Source organism: Strix uralensis, chromosome Z (genome assembly GCF_047716275.1).
Source record: "Strix uralensis isolate ZFMK-TIS-50842 chromosome Z, bStrUra1, whole genome shotgun sequence".
NCBI lineage: Eukaryota > Metazoa > Chordata > Aves > Strigiformes > Strigidae > Strix > Strix uralensis.
Window position 1 is genome coordinate 76,818,300 of NC_134012.1, and position 27,529 is coordinate 76,845,828.

General features: G+C 37.0%; 1 protein-coding gene across 12 annotated transcripts in view; it reads left to right on the forward strand.

Annotated features, from left to right (window-relative positions):
- The window catches only part of AGTPBP1 (ATP/GTP binding carboxypeptidase 1), a 74,932-nt gene that overhangs the window by 37,076 nt on the left and 10,327 nt on the right, over nucleotides 1-27,529 (forward strand). For 8 of the 12 annotated variants that reach the window (XM_074855595.1, XM_074855598.1, XM_074855597.1 and 5 more), the window contains 12 exons: nucleotides 412-1,121; nucleotides 4,535-4,618; nucleotides 4,895-4,981; nucleotides 5,065-5,213; nucleotides 6,628-6,715; nucleotides 7,414-7,558; nucleotides 9,849-10,002; nucleotides 10,747-10,927; nucleotides 12,394-12,523; nucleotides 12,871-13,002; nucleotides 14,659-14,835; nucleotides 20,092-20,252. In XM_074855595.1, the coding sequence (XP_074711696.1) occupies nucleotides 412-1,121; nucleotides 4,535-4,618; nucleotides 4,895-4,981; nucleotides 5,065-5,213; nucleotides 6,628-6,715; nucleotides 7,414-7,558; nucleotides 9,849-10,002; nucleotides 10,747-10,927; nucleotides 12,394-12,523; nucleotides 12,871-13,002; nucleotides 14,659-14,835; nucleotides 20,092-20,252 (2,198 nt within the window). The other 4 variants (XM_074855603.1, XM_074855604.1, XR_012627020.1 and 1 more) reach the window with 4 other exon arrangements.

The following is a 27,529-nucleotide window of genomic DNA, read 5'->3' on the forward strand; positions in this document are numbered from 1 at the left end:
GGAAGACTGTTTTCTGATGTTTGATTTTTGCACACAGCAGGAAGTAGAATCATAAGAAAGGGTACGAGATTTCTGACAAAGATTCATTGTGTTAGGTATTTCCTTAGATGTTGTGCATCTCTTTATAGTAGTTGGCTAAAATATCTGGGGAATTGCATTGACTTGATAATTTGTTACTGATGAACTGCTTGTTTATTGCTGTGACGCTATCTTCTTGTAAAAGCTGAAACTTCATTGCTATGTTTATGTAAGTTTAAAACATAGTAACTTGGCTTTCATGTTTATTTTGGATTATTGCAAAACATACCTCAGGAACAATGAAAGAGGAAGGTTTCTAATATTAATGAAACTTCAGGAACCGTTTACTTATTTTTTTTAATAAATCTTTTTTTTTCCCTCTTATTTTTTAAGGAATGTGACTTAGTTTCCAAGGAACCAAAGCCTTTTGTATCTGATGCAAATCTGAGTGGACCTATTGTTGTTCCTACAGCAGGAGAGGAGCACTCTGCTGAAGCAAACCAGTCAACAAAAGGAGTTGCTTTGAAGGAGAGCAATCCTGTATTGACAGAGGAATACAATAAAAGGCCAGCCTTTCTGGAACTACCAAAGAAAGATAGTATCAAAGACGGTAGTTTACATGAACAAAATGATCAAAGAAACCTGCTTCCATCATGCCACTGTCTAAGCCAAGAAATTGTGAAAGGCTTGGACAGAATCAGTCTGCAGAACAGTGCAAAGAATGATCAGTATTATGGTACAGGGTGTGTAATAAAGAAGGAAAGCAAAACTAGCCTTACCACACTTTCTTGTAGTAAACCTTGTGAACATGTTTCACCCTGTGGAAGTAGCCTCTTTGAAGGATCATCTGTTCATCTGGGAAAACTCTGCTGCACTGGAGTGGATTCGGAGGAGGAGGATTCCAGATCTAGTTCATCAGGGGAACAAGTCATGCTTGAGGTTTCTGATGTATCACCAATTCATGACTGTGATCTTTATATTGAAATGGTAAAAACCACAAAGTCTATTCCTGAATATTCAGAAGTGGCCTATCCAGATTATTTTGGCCATATTCCACCCCCATTTAAGGAGCCTATTCTGGAAAGGCCATATGGAGTGCAGAGGTGAGTTACCATACTCCTTTTTTGTTGTTGTTTTCCTTCCCTTGAGAAACAGTCTTTAGGATGAGATTAACAGGCACTTATACAATGTTTTTTAAACATATAAAACTGTTTTCAGTGAAAAGTAGTTTGAAGGTAGGTGAGTAGGCATTGATCAATGCAGAGCCATAAACAAGATAAACAATACAATCTGATTCTGTAATTCAGTTTCTGAATACTAAGTTTAGTTTATAGTCTCCCTTTCTGCCTTTCCACCATCCCCCATCATTTAAATTTTGTAGTTTGTAAAAAAAACAAAACAACCTACAGAAAGCACAAACACAAAAAAGCCCACCTGAATGCTCCCTTCAGGTCTTAGCAAAGATAGGACAGTTAAGAGTTTAAAGATACTTCAGCTCTCTTTGCTGTGCTAACAAAGCTATTGTTCAGGAAAATGTAGTGGGAAAAATTAAAAAAACTAATACACTTAAGTGTTTGTTTTTAGTAATTGCAGTATAACAGAATGTAGAGGTAACAAATACTAAGGATGCAGTTTGTGTTAGGTCCTGCAGAATGACAGGCAATAAACACAGAATGAAAAATAAAACAAACCAGCAAAACTCAACATATCAACATATCCATTAGTTCTTTACTGAGTGATATTAGGAGATGATAACGGGTGATGTGACTCTTGAATAATTTGCAGGGGTGGTATGAAGAGCTGGCCCATATGCATAGTAAGTTACTATAGAGACAAATCAGCATTTTAGCAGAACATGTAATAGTAGGTATGGGACCTTGCTGTATGCTTTCAGCTTTATAATTCCAGTTTCCATGAGATGCTTCCTATTTACACTTAGTTATTAAAATGATTAAGAGATTAAGTGTGTTTAGGTTGTATGATTAAAATCCTTTAGCTGTTTCACACATGTCATAAAAAGGTGATTTCTAGTGAAATGACCAAGAGTTGATACACTAATGACATCATGAATATACCATTACTAGAAAGCGCCGTTCAGTGTTGAAGGAGAAGAGTCTTCCCTATAAGCTTATTTTTTAAACAGATTCAGCTGATTTAGAAGGGAGATTAGTCTTGAGTCAGAAATCGCCTAAGAACTGCATTTTAAGAAAATCTCACAAATCTTCATGTATGTTTTTGTAGTACTGTATAATTCTGAATTTTCCTGAGTAAAATTGGGTGAAGTCAGATAAAATTTGTTATTCCAATGCTTGTTCTTCTTAGATATAAAGCACTGTATTAACTCTGACTGTTAACCAACAAATCTACTTGTGTGGTTATACATAAAGCTGATTTCTAAACTGTGAAGGTAATTCTAGAGTATATTTTATTTAAAGTTAAAAATGTTTTATTTTTGTTGTATTTTTTATGTTGAAAGTAACTTTTTTAGGTCTTGTGTGAAACAAGAATGAAATATCAGGTAGTATTGCTAAACTTGAATTAAAAGTCCTGCATCACCTTTTTAAGGTAGAGTATTCTGAGAATTCAGTTTTCTACAAATAACTCAGTCTTATTACTGCAATGTAACAAATTTCTGAGAAGGGAACCAGTTTAAAATTACAGTTTATAGAAAAGTGGTGAAAATGAGTTTGGTAGGGACATGGAGAAGCTGTCTCTAAACTCTTGGCATTCAGTGGGATTCTCCTTAATGTAAGCAGTTACTGCTCATCAGCTAAATCTTCTTCAGAAAACAAATGATTGCCTTAATCCATCCTGGTAATTTAAGAAAACTTTGTGGGGGACTGAGGTGGGGAGTTAGGGTTTTCTTTTTACTTTTATTAGACACATGTGGTGTGGGTTTTCTAAGGTTTTGGGGGTTTTTTTACTATTTCAGAATGCTGAGAGATGCAGTGTTTTTGAATTTGCTTTGGAGTGCTTTTGCTTTTTCATTTACATTTAGTAACATGTAATTTTCACCAAATGTCTCACTGAATTCTTACTGAAGTGTTTTATATTATTTTTCTTTTTGAGGAAAAAATTATTACAGAATTCAACACCATCTACATTTGGGTTTAAATTCCTACTTTTTTTCATCCCTTAAAATTTTAGGTTGATTTTTGCTGTACACTTTAGTATTTTCTAGTTACTTTAGTATTTTCTAATCATCTGACACTTAAAAGTGATCAACAGGTAAATCAAGATCCACAAAAGACGGATCTATAAACACAAAGCTCCACATCAACAGTGTTGTTTTTATGTTTTCTTCCCTTTAATTATCTTAATATAGCATCTCTTTTCTTTTGTTTTTTTGCAACCTAAAAATGTCCCCTACTACTTTTCCTTTTCATGTATATTTTGAATACCATTTCTTTCCTTTAGTATATATTGGTTATTAGTATGGTATTTGAATGCCTGATATTCATTAATGGATTTTGTCTTGGTAAAACTCCTGTTGATAGTAATTATTATGACCCTTTTATTGCTGAGGCACACTGAGATTTAAGGAGTTGTGTAAGATCAAATGCAAGATCAAAAATCTGTAGTTCTGCCCTGAGCTGAACCTGATCAGATAGATTGTGGTGAGTCAGCCTCTTCACAATTTTGTCAGTACATTGGACTTGGGACATATTTTCTTTTCCAGTAGTTTTAATTTAATAAGAGGCACTAGAGTTGTGCACTTACCTTCTTTTTCTCATTTGTTAACAATATTTATTTTAATTAAATGGAGAATTTCCAGCCTGAACGTACTTTACCACTCTGTTCCTGTATTCTTCATTGTTAATCTGCTTCCTTTTCTTCTTATTGCAGGTGCTGTGCAAGCTTTTCCACACAGCTCTGCCACTATATTTCATTCTTGAACTGCAACACATACTTACTTTTCCAAACCAGGACGTAGATACTGCCAGTTGTGCAATGGTTTTATGATCTGGATAAACATACACCTGACATTTGGCTGACATCACCAAATTCATTCTTATTTGTTACCTAGTCGATAAATGAACCTAGATCTTCAGAGGTGAAAAGCTAGTGCACTAACACACTCACTGCACGACCTACTCTCTAAAACTCTTTAATTTTAGTTATGGTAGGACTCATGTAAGTTACTAATGTTATCAAGTGCTGTCCTGGATTAAAGCATTAACATAAGTAATGTTTGAGTAATTTCTGCTTCTACTATAAAGTATGAAATGGTGCATTTTTTTTTCATAAGATAAAGCCCAGTGGGTTGTGTGCATGAAAACTCAGTTCCCTCACATACAAATATTGGACTCAGTCAGCTGTGAATGCAGGTGTTTAAACTTAAGTACACTTACAGTTTGTGCGCATAAGTGGGGGTAAGGCTGAGGTCTCTCTGAAAATCTGTCCCACTGTCTTCATGTCAACTTTGTTTGTTTTCATTGTAATGAAAGGTAATTCCTCTTTTGTAATTGGAAACAGTATGCAACAATTTAAATGAGAACTCTGCTTTTTATTTTAGGACAAAAATCTCTCAAGATATTGAAAGACTGATTCATCAAAATGACATTATAGACAGAGTTGTGTATGATCTTGATAATTTGAGGTAAGTTTTTACCCTTCTGAAAACAATATTCAGCGAATTCTCTAAGCCTGTTCTTTCTCTGTGATACGATTTGTAATATTTAGATCAGTGCTATTATGAGAGACTTCAGTGAAGGTTTCATCTGATGTAACACTGTTTCTGCTATCCAGGCTGTATTTAGAAGAAGGTTGAAAATAATTTCTGAATTACCAAGTGGGGGCTGAAATAAACTTAATGAGTTTGTTTTAGTTAAGTTTGTCTTATTAATTTTGCTCCCTTTTCTTCTGCTACTCATAGTTGTTCAGTACCAGAGGAAGCAGATGTTTTGAAGTTTAATTCCAAATTTGAATCTGGAAACCTGCGCAAAGTTATTCAGATCAGAAAGTAAGATATTTCAGTTTTTCACACATAAGGCTTTTTGTTTCTGCTTCTTAAAAAAAGATTGATTTGTTTTTGTTCATCTTTAGAAACGAGTATGATCTAATTCTGAATTCAGACATAAATAGCAATCATTATCATCAGTGGTTTTACTTTGAAGTCAGTGGAATGAAAACTGGCATTGGTTACCGGTTTAACATCATCAACTGTGAAAAGTCAAACAGTCAGTTTAACTACGGTAAGATCACATTTCCCATACTTTGAGAAGAAATATGTAGAAAAATACCTGTACTAGACAGCTCAGCTGGGATCAGTAATATGTTCATGCTGTCAGATCAGATTATTTTTCAGTAGTATTACTAGAAAATGTTAGACAAGTTTCAGTTAAAAAAGAAAAAAAGTATCTTAAAACACTGGCTGTCAGTTTTTAAAATGAAGTTTTGTTGTAAGTGAGGCCAAAGCAGAAGAAATTTACTCATAGCTGCAGCTAAAATTTGTCCTGAGACCACTGTAGGAGGCATCAACACCAAAGCCTGTTGAGACATTCTCAAACAGTTTTCTCTTATTGATGGGGAGAGAGGCACATTATTTAAGAAGAAAAAATAAGTCTCCATGGAAATGCTGGGCCTCATAGGTGACCCTTGCAGTCCCCAGTGAGTAGTGTTTGCTGCTTGTACCTCATCCAAAAGTTCTGGCTTAATTGATTATACCTTTCTTCCACTTGTTGGGAGGGGGGAGGGGTGTATCATTCAGCTTAAAACCATTTGTTGGTTTTTTTTTTTCCTGCGGGATTTTCTGAAATTTGTCCTTTAAAAAGGAGGAGGAGAAGCTCCCCTCTCCCCGCTGCCAAACTCTTGGGACAGAGTAACATCATATTCTTCTTTGCCATAATTGTACAATTCACACTGATAAAATCCAAGAATACCAGGTAGTTTGACCAGTAATAAGATTCTTTTAAATTATTTACTAATCTTCATCAGTTACATTAGATCATCATTCATATGTTGCATATACTTAACCTGATACTTTTTTTTTAAGTACACTAACTGAATCAATCAATGTATTTGGCTATCTTAACTAGTAAATAGTGTTCAATTAATATGTACTTCTAACTTCATATTAAGTATTCAACTTCAGTATACTCTCTAAAAAATATAAACTTCGAAGAGTTACTGTTTAAAAAAAAAAATGTCCTGAAACATCAGTTATTTTCCAAGTGTCCACATGAATGGATGATAGTAACATTTTTTCGTATTCTTTCTGAAGCCTTTTTGTAATGGTGAGTTGGAGGGAGTGGTACCAAAGACTTCTTGTAGATTACCATTCATGCTAACTACAGCTTTCATTTTAACATTTAATTTTGGTCTTCTGTAGGTCTGATTCTTTTTTTTTTCCTTAATTTGTTATTTTCTGGAAAGCGGGACTTGATGAGGGGAGAGGGGAAGGAATCCTTTGTCACCTCGTTGAAAGAGTGTACAATACCCAGGCATTCATGCGAATACACTCTATGATAGCGAGTAAATGAGTATAGGTAGTTTGGAGACTTGCGTGTAAGTGTTGATGTGGTCAACACATCAGCAAATCCACACATCTGCAAAGATCTTGATGTTTAATGTTAAGAATTAAAGTAAGATGCATTTTTTTTCTTTAAGGTATGCAGCCCCTCATGTATTCTGTTCAAGAAGCATTATGTTCTCGACCATGTTGGACTCGTGTCGGGACAGATATTTGTTACTATAAGTGAGTACACCAATCAAATGTACAGCAAATCTTACGCTGAAGATTAGTATGAGGTACAATTTTTGAGGAGAAATATTTGCTTCTGAGTTTGATAATTCTATTTTAGTAGGTCTGTTGTGAACAGAGTTTTCTTCTTGAGTTACTGTGGAGAGTAACAGAAGTGACCAAAGTATATAGGGTCTTATTTTGTTAGTACACTGCTAATATTTAAGCTGTTCATCTCTTTATACTTTTGTTAGAAATTGCATACTGTTCCAGAGAAGCTTTTAAGGGAATGTATATATGCATGCTTGCTTGAAATCTTAATAGTGACTTCCAGTAACACTGATCATGTGCTTGTGATTCGGCTCCTGTATTCTGTGGTATAGTCATTGTAGGGCAATCCTGGAACACAGGATGAGATGGTACAGCATATCCATGCATTACCCTTCTTGGTTGGCAGTTGTTTGCTTCCTTTTGTTTTGTTTTGTTACTTGTTTTTGTTTGCTCACCTTTTCCCAATATGAATGAAGGTGTATCACTGTTATAAAAAAGTGTCTTTACAGATAGTGGGAACCAGTGTATTTAACCTGGATGTACATAGAAGAGAAATACAATCACTAAAAATCTTCCTAGCTCTTAGAATGTGTGTTCAGAAATAATCAATGATATGAAAAAAAATTATTCTGATATGTTTATTACCTTCATTTTACTCTTAGGAATCACTTTTCAAGAAGTTCAATTGCTGCTGGAGGTCAGAAAGGAAAATCTTATTACACAATTACATTCACAGTGACTTTCCAACATAAAGATGATGTCTGCTACTTTGCTTACCATTATCCATATACATACTCAACTTTAAAGGTGAGAAGATTATGAACTGTTACATAGATAAATATTTATACTTTTGGACAATGTGAAACATAAGCATTCATGAGTGAACTCTTTTTATTTCTTTTTATGAAGTTCAAAATACTCCTTAAAATGAGAATTTTCATAAAACATTCATGTTTAGACTGGCAAAGTGTGTAGGTTGTTCTAAAGAACAGTTCCTGGAAAAATAAAATTGATACTTACTTGCAGGCTAAATGGGTTTTCTGGGAATCATAATTCATAATTGACTGGAAACGGTGCTAACTGGATGAAGTATTTGTGTTTGAGTCAAATTACTCATATCCTGCTGTTCTACATATACCTCTTCATAATTGACCTGTTCAGTTACTATATTTAAGATAATTGGAGACCTTTTTAGGATAATGAATTGGCTAAGGAAGTATTGTGAAACTTTTTAGTACTAAGCAAAACTCATGCCTAGAATGTCTGTTGATTGTTTCTGTCATAGCATTAAAAGCAAACTTGGGGATTCAGTGGCTAGTGTGTAAGAGTTGAACAAAGCTTTTTACTAAGCCATACTTGGTCTTGGAAGAAGTATCTGTTAAGGGATGTTATATGCGGCTGCTGCATCCAACAGCTCTGGGGCTGGTGGTTCCTCCTGCCTGGCTGCTGGAGCCTAGTCAAGGGACCCTGGGGGTGTCTGTCCCAGGCTCATGGATGTGGCTGCTGCTTTCCTGTTTGCTTGTAGGTTCAACCGCTAGTGAGTCTGAGTATCCCAAAGAGAGAGTGAGACTCATGCACACACACTTGCACATCCCGTCCCCTCCCAGCGTGGCTGGCTACACAGTCTGGCACAGACAAGGTGCTGCCTCCAGCAGCACCAGTGTGTAACACTACTAGGACTTGCTTAAAATATAACTACGGACACCCAGGTCCCTTTCCTCCTCTCCAGCTGATAAGGATTGCTGTTCCCAACTGAAAATACACACCCACTCTCTAGAATCACAAGCACACACACATTTGTGAATGACTAGCATGGCCCATCTGTGCCATACCTCTGCATGGATCTCTGTCTCTCTTACCTGCTGTGCAAGGCTCCAGGTTGCAGGCTAGTCCAGCCTGATGCTCACTAATAAACAGATGCATGCATTCTCACACTCGTCTCACTGGCTATCTGCACTTGTGGTTCTCCCCAGATGCCAGCATGGACTCTCTGCCCACCTGATATCCCTGCCTCAACCTGGGACCTCATACTTTCTGGGTAGTCCACCTTGAAGTTTGCTAGCAAATTGCACACACACCCCTCCATGTACAGTAGCTTTGGGGAAGATGCATATGCTTGCCCCCTGCCCCCAACAGCTGGTACCAGGCACATGGGCTCGTAACCCTTGTTCCTTCTCTAGGTGCTGAGGACACCTGCCCTTGCTTCACTGACCCTTATCACCCCACTAGCTGGTTTTTGGGACACCCACTGTTCTTGCCCCAGTGGCTGGACACCAAGACCCTTACCCATTTCATTAGCTGGCACTGAGATCCTCTCTTGCTTGCATTGCTGGTACCAAGTCCACTGATTCTGATCCCAACAGTAGTCTGTAGTGCCCACAGAGGTGCTTCCAAGACCACCTCCAACTACTGATGCTGACCTCAAATCCACTCACACCTTTCTTGTTAGTTGCACCCAGTCCACACAGCACTTGTATGCATGGAATAGAGAGTGAGACTGCACAGAGATATAACTAAGGGCAGACTGCAGGGATCAGGTGTGTAAGTTTTGTATAGTCCCACAAGCCCCCCTTGAGTATCCCAGATCCTTACGTTGTTCTTGTTTCCTCCTTGTCCCTCGGGTGACTCTTTCCAAAGCTTTGCCTGTAGATTCTTAATGGCCAGTCAGTTAGAGACTGGAGACTTTGGTCTTTGCTGTTGTTTGTGTTATGTCTTGTCTAGCAAGCAGGATTGTTTCTCTCTGTTCCTGTTTATTGATTCTCCCTTGTTATCCCCTTTTGCACTGAAAAGGTCCCTGGTCAGATAACCTTGATGAAGTAGAGGTTCTTATCTCCCACATACCCTTACAGTATCATCTGGTAGAAAATAATGTACCCTCTGTCCCTTCATTTTCCTCAAAGCAGTTGGAAAACCAGGCTCTATAAAGTAGTCAGTTAGAGATGTAGAGAATGATATTTCATGGTCAAAATTATGATGGAGACTTGAATGTTATTTAGAACAACAAGAAGTATGATTAGTTAAATAATACCTGTGGAATATTCTGTGATATGTAACTGCAAAAGATTTGAAGTATTTTTTCATTATTTTTGGAATGAAGATGCATCTTCAGAAGCTGGAATCTCTGCACAACCCTCAACAGATATATTTTCGACAAGACGTTCTCTGTGAGACCCTGGCTGGCAACAGTTGTCCCTTAGTCACTATTACAGCCATGCCAGAGTCCAATTATTGTGAACACATCTGTCAGTTCAGTAAGTATGACTTCTCTTTCTTATCAACTGAAAATAATGTAAAACTAGCTCTTTATGAAAAAAATTCAGTATTAACTGTTGTGCATTGTAGAAATATCAATGTAAAATCAAGTTAATGAATTCAATGAAATTAAGATGCATCAATATTCAGGATTTGATTTGTATTTAATATTTATTTGTGGTAGTCAAGGTTATTATCTCTAGATATATAAGAGTATGTACGTATATTTTAAATCAGTTGCTAGATATTTTTGTATGTTAGAGTTTGCAGACTACACTTCTTGGGAAAGAATACCTGTTTTCCAAGTAACTTTTTTCTCCAAATGCTCAGGTAATTTGCTTGACAAAAAAATCTTTCATAAAGCCAATATCTAAGCTACTAAGGTTTAAAGTGAGCTTTAGTTATGACAGCATTCCCGGTTTCTTCCTTCACCCCAGTATTTTTCTTGGCTATTGGAAAAAAAGTCATCAAAGTCATAATACTGTAATTGCCAGCTCAAACTAGTCATGACTGTGTAATTGTCTGATTGTATTTAAAGCTCCATTGTGAGAGTTCTGTAATTAGCAGTCCTTATAACAATATTCTGGCAAGCTCTATCAATAACAATGATACTCAATAATAAACTCCCAAATACTGTATTTTGCATTGTAACAAATGAAGCTGGCTATTACCTCTTTTTTCAGTTAACAAAATGTTTACTTAGCTTGAGTCATATTTTGCAACCTCTATGCATACTTTTTTAGGGAATCGTCCTTATGTTTTCCTATCTGCTCGTGTACATCCTGGAGAGACTAATGCAAGCTGGGTTATGAAAGGAACACTGGAATACCTTATGAGCAATAATCCAAGTGCCCAATGTTTACGAGAATCTTACATTTTCAAAATTATTCCCATGCTCAATCCAGATGGTGTCATCAATGGAAAGTAAGCATAAGTTTACTCACAAATATGTAACCTGTACTACTAAGTCTTTGCATCTGTTATTTTAAAAGAAAAAAATCTTAAACTAATCCCAGAAACATAAAAATGCAATACTTGATATGAAAAACAACCACAAAATTTCTAAGAATTTTCCATTTTTGGGCTTTTTAAAGGCAAATACATTGTTCCATGAATTTCAGTTTTATAAAATGTATTCTCAGTTGTTCATGGATGATAATAATTTCTATGTGATTTGACATGACATTTTAATTGTCTCTCTGAACTAGTGTCTTGGATAGGTGTAGAGTGTTATATGAGAGCACAGCTGCTTTTAGGAAGAGCTAAACAAGTTCATGGTTCTCATGAAAAAGAACAGTCCTTGTATCTGAGACAGCTTTTTACATAATTTTTTGCTCTTTTTTTAATTATAGTTTTTAGAAGGATGTTATGGAAAGGGATGTTGTCAAGTGTTATTAAAAGGGGGAAAGTTAATAGGTGTGCAACAGAAAGCATAAGAGAGTATCCTGATTTACTTATTTATTAATAGTAATTCCTTCACTTACTACCACTTTTCTTAACAAATCTAAGGGATATTTCAGAACCTTTTGATACTGCTATGAGTAAGTATTCAGCAGTCTATACTCACTTGGTTGGAGGGAATTCATATGAAATGGAAATTTTGGTATGGTGAATCTACAGTTCCTTCTTAGCCTAGTTATGGGTAGTATTTTAAAAGGTTTTGTGAACAAAATAAAAATACAATCAATTATGGATTTGAGTAGAACCCTGTCTTTATATATGTAAAAGCGTGCATAGAACAGAAGACCTGGAATTAAATCATTCGGAATACAAGTGAAAGTTTAATACAGTGACAATAAGAGCTCTGTCCCAGCAGATGCAATCTAAAGACAAATGTACTGAAGATGAATGCATGAACATGAATTTCTATAAGTTTAAAAATTCTGTCTGATAGCTGACTGAATACAGAGATTATTATCTTCATTTGGCCTCTGGGCTTTTTGGTTGGTTGTTTTTTTCTTTTTTGTTTTTCTCACATCAATGTGTCTCCTAACATGTTTCAAGTCTTAGATTTCAGATTGACATTAGTCCTTATATTACAGAAGTTAAGACACCAGAGCTGTAAAGATATATATATTAAAAATCAGTGATTTCAAACTAGCATTTGAATAGAATCACAAGCCTTCATTTTCAACAGCAAATAAGCAAGATTACAATTGACTTTCATATAAGAAGCTACTTCTAATTTATTTTTAGGTTTTCTGAAACATAACTTAAAAAACCCCAAACACTTCTATTACTTGGCATGTTAGAAAACTGAGGTTTGTTTCTTACCAGATTCTTTCCAAAGAAACAGTGGTGATGAGGAAAACTTGAGGTGGGGGGGAGGCTTATTTAAAAGTATGATAATGCAGACTACATCATGCGTTTTTCCACCCCCCCCGCAATAGCCACCGTTGCTCTTTAAGTGGAGAAGATTTAAACAGACAGTGGCAAAATCCAAATCCAGATCTGCATCCCACTATTTACCATGCTAAAGGGTTACTGCAATATCTGGCTGCTATAAAACGTTTACCTTTGGTGAGTATGTGTGTGTAAGCAATTCTGAATCTTTTTAATCTTGTCTATGTAGCTAGTCTGTAAATTAAGCAGTTTAATACGGTCTTGTAAACTGTATCACACTTAAATTTGACTTGGAGAAGTGGTCTTCTGCAAACCTTTATATCTAAATCTGTTTCCTTTGCTAGGGTAGAAGGTTAAACCTTCCTCAGGTAAATCCTGCGTTTTTTGACACAAGTTAATTATATAAGGAGTCGTGTTTCCTAATTTCTTCAAAAGTACAAATAAAATTTTTTGTCTTTCTGTTTCTTTTGTAAAATGTTAATTCCGTATGTCTTGGCTTTATTTTGCTGAATGATTTATTGTAGGTCTACTGTGATTATCATGGTCACTCTCGTAAAAAGAATGTATTTATGTATGGCTGCAGCATCAAAGAGACAATGTGGCACACAAATGTTAATGCTGCCTCTTGTGACCTGATGGAAGACCCTGGTTACAGGGTAAGTTCAACATTTGTACCTTTTTCACTTGGCATGAATTTGGAATACATTTTTCAATTATCTTCCCAATATTATTCTGTGCACATAGTGACTTTATCGCATAAGCAGACTTAGAGTGATCTCTTTTTAGTTCATGAGTGTACTTCAGAGTATTTTGAAAGTTTTAAACATTGTACACTAACACAGTTAAGGATTTAATGTTAGTAGAGTGCTTTAGTTTTTTTGAGTCTTTGTACCAATATGTGCTTTTTTGTGTTCAACATTACCATTATAGCAAATACATGGAAAATACACTTCTGTGCATTTATAAGGACTGAATGAAAAAAAGAGTCACTTAAGCATGGTAAACAATATTCTAGGAACAAGAAATTAAAAATACTGAATTGCTCTGAGAAATACTAATCTTTGTATGGAAATAGGCAAGGTTCCTCTTATAAAGATGTGTAGTGAAAGCATGTGCCATAAGAAACTTGCACAAACGACATCCACTGCATTGTATATGCTTTCAAAAATTCCAAAATATTTATAAAGAATTCCGGGTTACCCGTTTCTGTGTAACTCCACTGCCGCCTTGTGGCAACTGCAAATCTATGCAACCTAATGCATCCAAACCCCGCGGGGTTTTTGAGAAGATGCAGCTAAGTTTGAAAAACTCGTGGAATACACGTTGAAATGCTTGTTATGCATCCGTGAGTGTAAATGCGTACGAATGCTTTCAGATTTTTTTTCCTCAAATCTCCCTACTTTCTAAAAAAATTCACTCCTTGATTTTCTTGTGTCATTTCCTGGATGCTGAGTCTGATGCCATTCGTGTCTGCTGCTCACCATATTTTTATATATGGGGTTTTGTCACATGGGGTTTTGTCACTTCAGTCTGCACTACTATAGTGCACAAATGACAATAGTCAATAACGGTTGTGTGAAAAACCCATTTGGATTCAAAAAAGAGGACTAAAATATTTGGGCAAGCTTGTAATAATAATGGTATATGTACTACTAAAATAGTAAATTCAGAGTGGTCATGTATTTTTTGGCTTAACTGATACAAATAAAAGCTGGAAAGAATGTAGTCATTTAGCATTAGTGAAACACAGATATTTGCATAACTGTTTCTTGTCTTTTTCCAAAGCTGTCATGTAAACAGTTATAATGAACTTTGATTCACATTCTTGAAGTTAAATATGCACCTAGTGCTTTGCTGAATACAAATGGAATTTCATGTATTAATGAAATACTGTTAGGTCTGCAAATTGGATTGTTGAAACAGTCTGAAACTGAATTTAATTAATTAATTAGATAGGGTATGTAGTAGACTTAATTTGAGAAAAGTTAGCTAGGTGAATTAGGAGGAGATGGTGATCACCTGAAGAATTCTTTTGTATCCTGATTCTTACCCACTTGACTAACACTTAATTTTAAGTATTGAATAGGAAAAGGAGGATTTTAATAAGTAGGAAATGGCAAACCTATTGTAGCTTGAACTCACTGAGTTTTGAAAACTCAATATGGAGAAATGTTTTCATTCTTGTTCTTTTCATTTGAATTGCAGCAAAATTTTCTTATAATAGTTTATGACTGCATATTCCCCTCCCCCACTCCCCGCTTCCGTAAGTGAAATAAAATAACTGCTGAATTTTTCAAATTGATGTTCTGCAGGCACTCCCCAAGATTCTGAGTCAAACTGCCCCAGCATTCTGCATGGGCAGCTGCAGCTTTGTAGTGGAAAAGTCCAAGGAATCAACAGCGCGAGTTGTTGTCTGGAGAGAAATAGGAGTACAAAGGAGCTACACAATGGAAAGCACGTTATGTGGATGTGACCAGGGCAAATATAAGGTAAGAAAATACATCAGTTAAACTGTTCTTGCTTTATAATTTCTTCCATTTGCATTGATATCTTGTTCTATAACCCCACTTGCTTGCTTGCTTTAAACTTCTAAAACTCATCTAAGATCTGTGTACACTAATGTTAGAGTGAAATTACATACTTTACAGTATTACAGATTGCATAACAGTCTTCATCTGTCATTTAACCTCTTCCCCATAGTATGTTATGCTTATTGGCTGTTTTAACAAGATTGATATAAATTATTGCTTATAACACATATGTATGTAGTTAAAAAATCAGAGCTTTTCTTTCCAGTAGATTATTAGAACTGGGTAGTAATAAATGCCAATATTAGAATAAAAATTTCCTTTACACATGGTAATTTCAGACTTCACCATGGCAGTTCATGGTTCTTTAGCAGATATTTAATAATGTGCTTTACAGAATTTTCCTGTGTAGCTGCAGAAAGAGACTTATAAATACAAATAAAACTTGTCTTTGATTTGTCTCATTCAGAAATGTTAACAGGGCTGGATTTTTGAAAACAAAAGGGGACCCTGTTTGTAGTTTCTCGCAGGTAAAAATTTACTTCAAAGAAATATTTGTAGAGAAAAAAGAACCACCACCCGAACATCTGATCTTCAACTTCTGTCACTGGGTTAAATTTAGCTACAAATTGAAACAAGTTTTTAAAATGAAGAAGTCACAGTTTCTTCTGCTTGAAAATAGAGTTTAGGAATGCTAATCAAGAAAATGACCACAAGACTCAAGGTGCTTGACAAAAAAGAGGATCAAGAGGATGGGCGTGGGGCAGGAACAAAAAATAAAAGTTGGAACAAGGTATATTTAATGTATTAAGGTATGCTCCAACACCCATGCTTATCTCCCTAGACAGAAGGAAGACAGATATTTTGGCTGAAATTTCAGTAGGTCTGTAACTACAAAATGAATGAGTTAACTTTGTCAATTAACAAGAGAAGCATTCCTGCTTGTTGTCAGAACATTCCATTATTCTTCAGGTGACATCATTATGGAGCTTTAAAAAATAACAATACATCCAACTTGCTTCTTTTTGAAACTTCTAGAATATTCTTAAGCATGAACCTTCATGGATTTAGCAGTGTTGCTACAGAAAGTTCTTAAGAAAGGTGAATTGAAGATGCTTTTGTGATCCAACTTTCAAGATGCTTAATCTGAAAAGCTGTTCTTTGGTAAGGGAGGAAAAAATGGCTGAATTCTGTGGAAAAATCATTTACTCAAAAGGGAAGAGCATTCTTCTATGTAATATAAACTAGCTGATGACATCAAATTGCTGTTCTGTCATTCATTTCATTTGGAATAAAACAGTTCGTCAGGTTTTAGTCATCCTCTGAACATAGAGGAAGATTCTTCATTTTTCTTCACTATGGTAATGCTCAGACTTACTAAGAAAATGTATCTAAAAGGCCAAGGTGACTAGAGAGAACAAGAAAAGAGCAACATTTCTCCAGTGAGAAGGTCAAAGAGATGAAAAGGCTCAACCTTTTTTTTTTGTGGAGGGTGTGGGACCAGCAACTCTGAATAAACTTGTGGTATAAATTAGATGACGTATTTCATAATATGTTATTTCAAAACACAAGGAGTTGAACTGTAGAAATTCCCTCCTCCTACTTCCCATCCCAAAGGACAGGACAGTTCAGATCTGACTGTGTATAATGTAGAGGTCTGAAGCACTTTTCCAGTCGTCTTCTGGTATGGCATTGCTGAATTTTGTTCAAAACACAAAGGATTACTCAACAACTCTGTTCTTTGTGAAGGAAATGCTGAGTCTTTGCTAAAGCTGGATAATATCAGAACATCAAATTTTTATTCTTTTTTGTTTTACTCAGACAATGGTGATGCTGGACTATTTCCAGCCAGGAAGCTGTTGAACTGAAGTTAGCAATTCTAACCTGAATTTAAGATCCCTGGTGACAGAGTTACCAATGGAAGCAATCTTGTTTTAACTGTTTGTGTGGGGTCTTTGTAGTACATTGAGAATTAGTGTTGCAAATATTGCTCAGTCATCTGTGATTCAAGATACTGGAAAGCAAACATTCAGGTGAAAAGGTGCTCCAGGATCTACTATGGAGGATAATTAAGATGCCAGACAAAAAAGATCCATTTCTTCAATAATTCAAACCATGTGAAAACTGAAATAAATCCCTTTCCTGATTAAAGATTAATAAATTTGGGAGTATTGCTTAATTTTTAAGTTAATCGAAAAGATTTTGTAACCTGGCAATCTTATGATGCATGGTAAAGAGAAGACTTTAGGACATGAGGATTCAGTCAACAAACTTTGTCAGTTACTGTGATTCTTCAGTCTCTAGATTTTGAGTTCTCAAAAATGATCACAACTTTGTAGCCTCTGCTGAATAAGAAAGAAGAGCAAGATGATGTTTTACTGTCCAACTGACATATTACAGGAATATTCTTCTCAACTTGAGGTCACAATCTGTTGTGCCTTGGTTTTGCATCTTTGCTTTCATGAAGGAAAGCTCAGCACCAAGACACTGTATTCATGTGAAGGTATTTTCATGACATGCTTAGTAAGGAAGACTTCAACTAGCCGTCTAAAATGTTGCTGTCTAGAAGAAAGACAGATGTATAAAATGTAAAGAAAAAGAATAAAATTCAGTGCATGTTCAAAAAAAAATGCAGCTGTTTCCAGGTGGCTTGTGCTTAAAAGCAATGCTTGTAACACTTAAGGAACTTTAATAGGCCACAGTTAAAGGTACTAGAACAGGTGTTTGGAAGATCAAGAAGAGGCGTGTAATCAAGGCTTCAGTGAAAATGAACTTCACCTCAGGTCCCCTATTTAGGACAACTGTTTATTACTATTTCCTGAAACAGGCTTCAGGTCTCTTGTTTAATGGAAATTAAGAGATTTGGCTGATAGAAGAGTAATAATGAATTAAGAAATTTGGTATTTGGCAGCTGTGTAGTACTGCATTCTCTATTATGATTTAAAGTAATGACAGAAGCAAATCTAGAGTTTGGCATGGGCATTTACTGCAAGTATGTAGAACCTTCAGTATAGTAAGTTCAAACTTATCTTCCAGGCATTTCAGTTATCCACCTCCAATCTGATCCATTTAGGTCTCTCTTTAATTATATCCTCTTTTGGCTGTGATGAAAATAGCAGCCACGGAACGTGCACACGCTATTTATCTTTCTAACAATTGTCTTTGCACTTTCTTTCATACTGTGCTCTTGTCCTTTTTCAACTTAAAGCCACTCCTGTATACTCTCTATAAGGAATCTGCCAACTAACGATATCCTCTTCAGCAACAGATGTAGACAATGATTGGAAAAGTTTCTGAACCATCAAGTTGTGCACGTTAGTAACCTGTGTAACAGTGAGATTACTGTTACCCTTCTCCTTCCACTTCTGCATACTTGTTGCCTCTTGTCCTTAATGTTATTTTAATCTCTTTGGGGCAGGGACTGTGTCTTCCTGTGATTAGCATAGTGGAGCCCCAGCTATGATTGGGGTCTTCGAATGTTACTGACGTGCAAACAAATACAAAACAAAACCAAAAAATTGGCCTCTGTGGATAAGGTACTGCACTGGGAGTGAGGAGAACTGATTTCTGTTCCCAGCGGGGTCAGTGGCATGCTGTGAGACACTGTGCAAATCGCTTCAACCCTCTCTGCCTCCATTTCTCCATCAGTAAAGTGAGGATAATTCTTCCTTTATTAATAAAGTGCTTTGAAACCTACAGCACAAAAGCATTGTAAAAGAGGTAAGTAGTATTACTATTAACAATAATACTCAAATATCCAACTCTTGTTCACTGCTAACAGGTTTCTGTACCATTTGGCTGGAGGATGGCACTGTTTAGAATAGTGGATATAGCTTTAGCTTTCTTGTTACTAAAGAGCATTTTGTTTATGAAGACTACCGAGGAAAAAAAGATCTCACACGAAAAATTACATGAAACTTTCCATTTATTAAGTGTGCTTATGCTCTAAACAGAAGTATATGAAGAATGTTCAGACTGTAGCATTTTTGGAGCAACATAACACTTTCTCTTAAAGCTTGTATTTTAAAATACAGCGTCAGTGTGGCAACATATACAAAGCTTGTGTGGGGGGTTTTTTTTAGCTTTTAGTAAAAAAAATTCCTATTTCATTCTTTTGCATCATGTATTTTCCTACTTGTAAAAGCTTACCACCAATTCTTGGTTCTTCTGCTTCCCTGCTTGTTTTGACAAAGCTCCTTTTTAACTACCATTCACCTTAAGAGGTTTAGAATATCCATACTAAAATCCTTTTAAATTCTCCTGAGATACAGAAATTGCAAAGGGAGAGATTGAGTTGGGTTGTGCCATTGCATTTGTTAGTGTATATACAGTCAGTACTAGCCAATTCCATAATTGTTGAGGGTCACTCTGGAATATCATTCTCTTTTCATAAAGTAATTGAGGTTAGAGGTTGTGTTCCTACATACTGCACTGCTGGCTAAATGAAAAGTGTAGAATTATCTGATGGGAGGCTTTATCACATGTGTAAACTTGGAGAATATTCTGTAAGTTCTACCTCCTAAATACTCTTTGCAGAGGAAAATGCCTTGTTTCAAGTTAGAAAACAGCTATGGCTTTTGATACTTTGTGTTTGTTGCTTTTAATTACTAAATGTGTGAATAAATGCTTTCAGAATTAATACACGGAGCCTCTAAATTATAGGAGGGGAAGAGGTGTTTGTGTCAAGGAGTAACTTTGTTGCCTTAAATAGTCTTATTTATGTGTCAGAACATAGCTATGAACCTGATCACAGATACAGTATGAATTCACTCTTTTTTTTTCATTCTGATGGAACTTCTGTTGAAGAATCTTGTATTTGAAATCTTAGTATTTGAAGTACCTTTTTATAAATTTTGTCTCAGGTTTTAAAAATAATTTATACTTACAAATTTGGACATGATCTCTGTCCCTTTTCCAATGCCACTGAGTAAAGTCCTTTTAATACTGATGTGCCTGAAGGGTAGACTAGGAAGCTCCAAAAGAATGTGGATGCATCCAGAAATGTCTGTTCAGCCTTAGAGGAATCATGTATTTATTCTCTGAGCTTTCTCTGATACTCTCGCTAAGTTTATTCTACAGTTCTTATTTGTTCTGTCTTTAGAGCAAGAGAGTGTATTAAATAAAATAACAAAATGTATTTTAAATAGTAATTCTGTAGTATGTGTGGGTCCATCTGCATGTACCTATTTTGTATTTTAAATCTTATTTTTAAATTAGGGACTGCAGATAGGGACAAGAGAACTGGAGGAGATGGGAGCAAAGTTCTGTATTGGCTTACTGCGTTTAAAAAGAATGACCTCACCTTTGGAATACAACCTACCTTCTAGTCTGTTGGATATTGAAAATGAGCTGATTGAGTCAAGCTGTAAAGTGACAAGGTAGTACACATTTTTATTCTATTTACTTTTTTTCAGGAAAAATTGCAGTTTCTCAAGTGATGTAAGATTTCTCTCAGAAAAGTTCTTCCACTCGTCAAAAATAATGTTGATGTGTTGTGACCTGTTAGTGTAACAATAATCTGAATATATTGGAGACCTATTGTTTTAATTCAATTGATTCAAACTTTTGAAGAAAACAATAAATGCAGAGTTAGACTATATGTCACATTTGTTGCTGGGATAAACACTGGCAATTTTAATGTCACTGGGGAGTTATTCTATGCAGTAAAACTCAGTAGGTCTTAGGTCTCAATTGTCTCTGAGAGCATTTTTTTCTTTTCTTTATTACTGGCTACAGTATTAAAAATGTGTTTAGACAGACTTAAAGTACATGTCTTAAAGCATTGTAAGAACTGTAAGTTTTTCTTCCAAACTTTTTTTTTTTCTTTTTTCCCCTATGTTAGAGATATAACAACATTTAAAGATGTAAAATAATGTTTGGGTCACAAAAGAAATGTATCCTATCTGCTCAGTGGCTAACTTATTAAGTTGCCAATTCTTAAAGCTCTAGATAGGCTTGCAAAAATATGCATGCTATTGTATATTTCCATTCATGTAATTCATCACTGAAGTATCCACATGTACATGGTAATTGGGAATGCACAGCACATAAGTGATTTCAAATGTACAGACATCTCTTTCTGAAGATCTGGTTAGAGATTAAAAAAGAGTTCCAGATTTCTGAAAAGTATTAAATTAGAAAAGAGTAAGATTTACACATTATTATATGTTACCCCTTGGCATACTTAGAGCCAAAAATGTTTTTATAGGGGCCTTGGCTGTAGCTCCGGCTTAGCTAAAGCCATACAGTGGAAATTTGGGGGAAAAATTAAATTTATTATTGTTTTTGTGGAGATGAAACAAGGAGGTGCTTGAGACTAAGACTTTCATTAGATGCTAGACTAATGAGCAGTTTATCTGTAGACCATGGAAAACTAGGAGAGATATGGGAGGGCATCTGTGGTACTCTATGGAAGGGGGAGATGATGTTTAGTGCTAGCATTTAAACACATAAGTGTTATCAGAATGTGGAGTACTGAGAAAGACTGGAGCTTGTGTTCATGCTTAGCATTTATAGATAGTAATGAAAAGTGAAGTATTAGATGAAAGGTGATAAGAACAATAGAAGAGTGTCTTAAGGAAGTTGTTAAAAATGTATGAAGAGTAGCTGTGATGTGTGGATATCTATCACTCCAGTGATGGCTGGATCCCCCAGTATCATTTGCTCACTAGTACAGCATTAGGATACTTGTAATGGCTGGATTTTTACTGTCAGATCAAGTTTTGTGTTTAGGCAAGGGTGAGTTAGTGAATCCTGGAAGAGATACGATCAGAAGGTGGCTTTGGAGTAACCCCCACCAGTGTGTAAGCCCCGCTGGAGTGTAGGTAGGCTCACTGGGAGAGAGTCATATGTCAGATGCTGAAAAAAGCAGAAAGTGCTCTGAGAGGTGTTCTACTGGATCTGGTACTCACAAACAAGGATGTGCGGGTTGGGATGTGAACATGAGGGCAGCCTTGTCTTCAGTGGCCATGAGATGATGGAGTTCAAGCTCCCAAGAGGAGGGAGCAGGGCAAAGATCACAACCCTGGACGTGTGGAGAGAACACTTTGGTCTCTTCAGGTAGCATCTTGGAAGAGTCCCATAGAAAAAGACCCTGGAGGGAGGAGGGGCCCAGGAAAGCTGCTGAATATTCAAGGACCATAAGCTCAAGAGCAGTCCACCCCCCTGAGCAGGAACTTAAGCAGAAATTCTGGGAAGCCTGCATGGATGAATGAGGAGCTCCTGGCAAAGTTCAAACATGTAAAGGAAATACTTAGAAGGTGGAAGCAGAGACAGGTAACCTGGGAGGAATATAGAGTCACTGTCTGAGTATGCAGATACATGGTTAGGAAAAATAAAGTCTACCTGAAGTTGAATCTGGCATGGGATGTCAAAGGCAACACGAAGAGCTTCTATAAGTATGTAAGTAGTAAAAGAAAGACTAGGGAAGACATGGGCCCACTGCTGAATGGGGCAGGAGCCCTGTTGACACAGTACATGGAAGAGGTTGAGCTACTGAATGCCTTCTTCACCTTAGCCTTTACTAGCAAGACCAGCTTTTAGTAACCTAAGGACCCAGAGTCTGGGGAAAGTCAGGAGCAAGGAAGACTTACCCCTGGTGGAAGAGGTACAAGTTGGAGAATACTTGAGCGAACTGGACTTACATAAGTCCATAGGTCCTGATGAGATGCACTCACAAGTGCTAAGGGAGCTCGCTGATATCACTGCAAGGCCACTCTCGGTCTTTGAATGATCATGGTGATTGAGACAGGTGCCTGAAGACTGGAGGAAAGCAAGTGTCATTTCTGTCTTCAGGAAGAGGAAGAAGGAGGACCTAGGGAACTACAGGCTGGTCAGCTTCACCTTGATCCATGGGAAGGTGATGAAACATCTAATACTGAAAAGCATTTCTAGCCACATGAAGAAGGAGGAGATCGTGAGTAGTCAGTATGGATTCACTAAGGGAAGTCATGCTTGACCAACCTGATAACCTTCTACAATGAAATGACTGGCTTGGTAGACATGGGGAATTTACGGATAGTGTCTGCCTTGACTTCAGTAAGGTTTTTGACACTATCTACCACAGATCCTTGTAGGGAAGTTGATGAGGTCTGTGCAGACAGTGAGGTGGACCGAGAACTGTCTGAATAAGTGGGCCCAGAGGGTGATGATCAGAAGCACTGATCTAGCCAGTAACTGGCAGTGTGTCCCAGGGCACAATACTGGGTCCACTCCTGTTTAACATCTGCATTAATGACATGGACAGTGGGGCAGAGTGTACACTTAGCAAGTTTCTAAACGATGCCAGACTAGGAGTGGCTGATCCAGAGGGACCTTGACAGGCTGTAGAAATGGGCTAACAGGAATCTCATGAAGTTCAGCAAGAAGTGTGAAGTCCTGCACCTGAGGAGGAACAACCTGTCATGTCCCGATTTCTCAGGATGGCGACTCAGATTCGCTGATTCCCGGATCAGGATTAAGGCAAAATGACACCAGGGATTCTTTAATTCACAAAGCTCAACTTTTACTTGCTCACAACAGATACTGGTATGAAACTTTGTCAGTAAGCCTTTCAACCTCCACAACAAGTGGTAAACTGTATAACCTACTGGGACAAACCATAAACCTTACTACATACACTGACAAGCAGCACATCTTACAACATGCCCTGACAAGCCTTGCCTTACACACAGGGATAGAGAAAAGGAGAGAAAGAGAGAAAAAGAGAGCAAGAGAGAAAGAGTGAGAAAGACAAACACAAAAGAAAGATTTCACCAGTCCTGCTTCCAGTGTTGGTCTAGCCAGCCTAGATGTCCAGTTCCGGAGGGGTGCACCACCCAGGGCTTTGATTTGTGTCCTTTTATAATTCTTCACTCCTCCCCCAGGTGGACTCACTGGGCTAATCAGACATCATGCGCAGTCTGTGCTTCTCAAATTCTCTTTGCTTTGGTGCATGTGTAGTTTGTAGTTTCAGAATCTTCTGGAAATGGGTTGGTGGGCTTGGGGGTTGTTGGGGAGTTACTCCCCCGTCCCTGCAGCATTGTCTGACCTTTCTTCTTGGCACATGCATTGTGAAAATGGCTTCTCTACTGACTCTTCACAGAGTTGCTCAAGATAGGGAAGTTCAGCCCCAGAAAAGTGCAATCTCACCTTTGTGGGACCCCCTCCCCTTGCCACGTCTTCTTGCCATTACCTGCACAACCCCAGAGTGCCCATGGAGACCATCTCCTTTAACAAAGTTCTTTATCATATGTTTGAGACACTAATTATGGTTTCATCGGACTGTCGCACCACCCCATGCACCAGTACATGATGGGGGCTGACCATCTGGAAAGCAGCTTTGCAAAAAGACTGTGAGGGTCATAGTGGACACGAAGTTGAACATGAGTCAGCAGTGTGCCCTGGCTGCAAAGGACAATGGTATCCTGGGCTTCATAGGAGGATTGTAGCCAGCAGGTCAATGACATGATGGACCTGATCCATCCCTTCTCCTCAGCACTGGTGAGGCCACGCGTGGACTACTGTCTCCAGCTCTGGGTTCCCCAGTACAAGAGAGACATGGACATACTGGAGGGAGTCCAGTGAGGGGCTCCTAAGATGATGAATGGTCTGAAGCATCTCCCATAGGAGGAAAGGCAGGGAGAGCAGGGACTGTTAGTCTGAAGAAGAGAAGGCTCAGGGGGGCATCTTATCAAGGTGTACAAGTACCTGAAGGGAGGTTATAAAGAAGATAGAGCCAGGGTCTTTCCAGTGGTGTCTTTTGACAGGCTAAGACGCAACGAGCACAAACTGTAGAGGAAATTCCATTTAAGCATTATATGTATATAATGGTTATATATGTATTTGTTGTGAGGGTGCCCAAACAATGGAACAAGTTTACCTTGGAGGATATGAAGTCTTTATCCCTGGAGATATTCAAAAGCTGTCTGGACACGTTCCTTGGCAACCTGCTGTAAGTGGCCTTGCTTGAGCTGGGTGTTGGATAAGATGATCTCCAGAGGTCCCTTCTGACCTCAGCCAGTCTGTGGTTCTGAGAAAAAGGGTAAATGTCTTTATGTCTGTCCTCAAAAGACACTGAGTGCTGGTGTTGTGGGCAGTTTCAAATTAGAGTGCTAATTTAGTTAATTAAAATACAGGATTATATATACATTATTATATATTATGTTATTATTAATATTATTAATAATTATTAATACTAAATATTAATATTAATTATATATACATTATTCTATTATTCAGAACAAGGGGTAATGGCCTCAAGTTGCGCCAGGGAAGGTTTAGACTGGATATTAGGAAGCATTTCTTTACAGAACGGGTTGTTAGGTGTTGGAATGGGCTGCCCAGGGAGGTGGTGGAGTCCCCATCCCTGGAGGTGTTCAAGAGTTGGGTCGACATAGCGCTGAGGGATATGGTGTAGTTGGGAACTGTCAGTGTGAGGACTAAATGATCTTCAAGGTCTTTTCCAATGTAGACGATTCTGTGATTACAAAATCACAATCTAGTTGCATTTCTCTCCCTCAGAACTTTCACAGCCAAGCTCCTATTCCCTTGGCATTTCTGCCATGTACACTTTAATAATTTTGCAAATACAAATTCTTCCATAAATACAGGCTGGCTGAAAGGCAGTTTCACTTGACAGCTATTATGGATGGCCTCTAAACAACAGTCTTTCAGCAAGGGCACGTGTTTCTTTCTTGAGTTCCTTGTGTGCATTGATGCAGCATGTTGAACTTCAAAATTTAATAACATTACACCTATTTATCATACTTCCCAGTTTTTAAAAGATTTACTTTTTTTTTCATTTTCAGCTACTATTATATGTTAATGAGACTACCATATTTTTCTCATCCATAAGTGTTATATCATTGTCAATTTTATTAGAACTAAGCTTCAGTAAAAATGTATTTCTTTGAAATATTAAACCTCAGTTACGGTATTTTGAATCAAGATGTGGTTGTGAGTAATTAATTATCAGGGTGGCATTGAAAAACAGCCCCAGATTTCCACATAATTTTATATTAGCTGTCTCAGATACAGAATCTGTGTTTTATATTGTTTCTCCGGAGAAGGTTAGCATCCCAGTTCACAGGTAGTTAGTGGCTGTGCTTGAAAAAAAAAAAAAATGCTGGATTTCTTAGTTTGTTTAATGTTACTTGTGATGGAGTGGCCTTAAAACAGCACCTGCTGAATTAAGGAATGTCATATGTTAGTCACTCCCCATAGTATCTGCCAGAGAGCTAAAGTCTATTGGGATGTGATAAAAAAGGGTGAGGAGTCATGTACCAGCCAGCCTTCTAACATACCACTTCACATGAATACATGCACAAAAAATCCACTTCTAAAGACATTTGAAGGAAGTGAATTAAAAAAAAGTATAGTTCTTGACCTTCTTTCCGGAGTAGTGGGGGTTATGCTTTACCACTCTAGTTAAGCTTTAACTGATCTGCACACTGTAGACAATTAGGTGCAATTGTGGTAAAGAAGTAGAAAACTGTTGTCTGGTTTAAATGTTGGTGCTAGATGTTACCTTAAACTAAAACCAGGATTACTGCTTTCTAATACTTCTGAAACTTTCAATAGATCAGCACAATCATTTATTGAGAGAGATTTTCTCACTTCAGTGAAACTAAACTTTACAGTAAAGCTGATAGTTATGGTCCTGATTCTGGAACAGGATTTCCATAGTTAGTCTGTACACAAGTTGATCAGCTTCCATTTTGGAATTTTAAAGCATATTGTTTATAATGGGTATGAAAGTGCTTCCAGTGAGTAAAACGTTGTTACTGCTTTCTGTATGATAGCACGCTTGAGTAATGCTAGATGAGAAAAAGAACAAACATGAAGGTGGGTTGTTTTGATGTTATGAAATAAAACAAATCCTGAAGAGAGGGATATGAATAGACACGCATAGTTTGAACTTCCTTTTCCAGCTAAAATACTTCATTAATACAGCTAGTTATAGAATAACTATTATGTACCAAAATGAATTGCATGTAAAGTATGACTATGCTAGGGGCAGGAGGAAAACTGTCTCTGACTTAGTTTATATTTTATTGGTGGGAGCAAGGGGCATGGGGACTGTTTTATTAGTGTTTTCAGAAAATCCAGTATAAAAGACTTACTACTGCAAAAACACAGTGTAGTTGGCTTGGCACATGTGAGCATAGATGAAAAATAACATGAGGCTCATAATAAGATTAATATGATTGAGACTGTACATGGAAATGTTTATAATCCTGTTGTGTGAGAAAGGTAACTGGTACTCAGGAACTTCAAAAAACAGGAAGTTTCAGTCTCCATCCCTAAGGAGCAGGTCATGAAAATCACAAAAGTAATTGTACTGAAAGACAAAATTTTGAATTGGAGAGAGTTCATTGAATTAACTTCATTCAATCTTTTGAAACCAAATTTGTGTTTAGAAAAAATAATTTAAAAAATATTTTCCCCTAATCATGACCTTTGAGTGTTACACAGCTATAGATGGTGAAACATAATAACCAAACGCTTCTGCACTAAGGAAATGAAGGCAGTGGAAAAGAAACCAGAGTCTCTGCATTGCTAGAGTTATGATTTTTATCACATAAGGAACATTGACATAACAAATACTGAACTTTATTGGAGAAATCTATTAACAACTGTTTTTCTTATATCTGATGGCTTTATTCTTAAATTTATT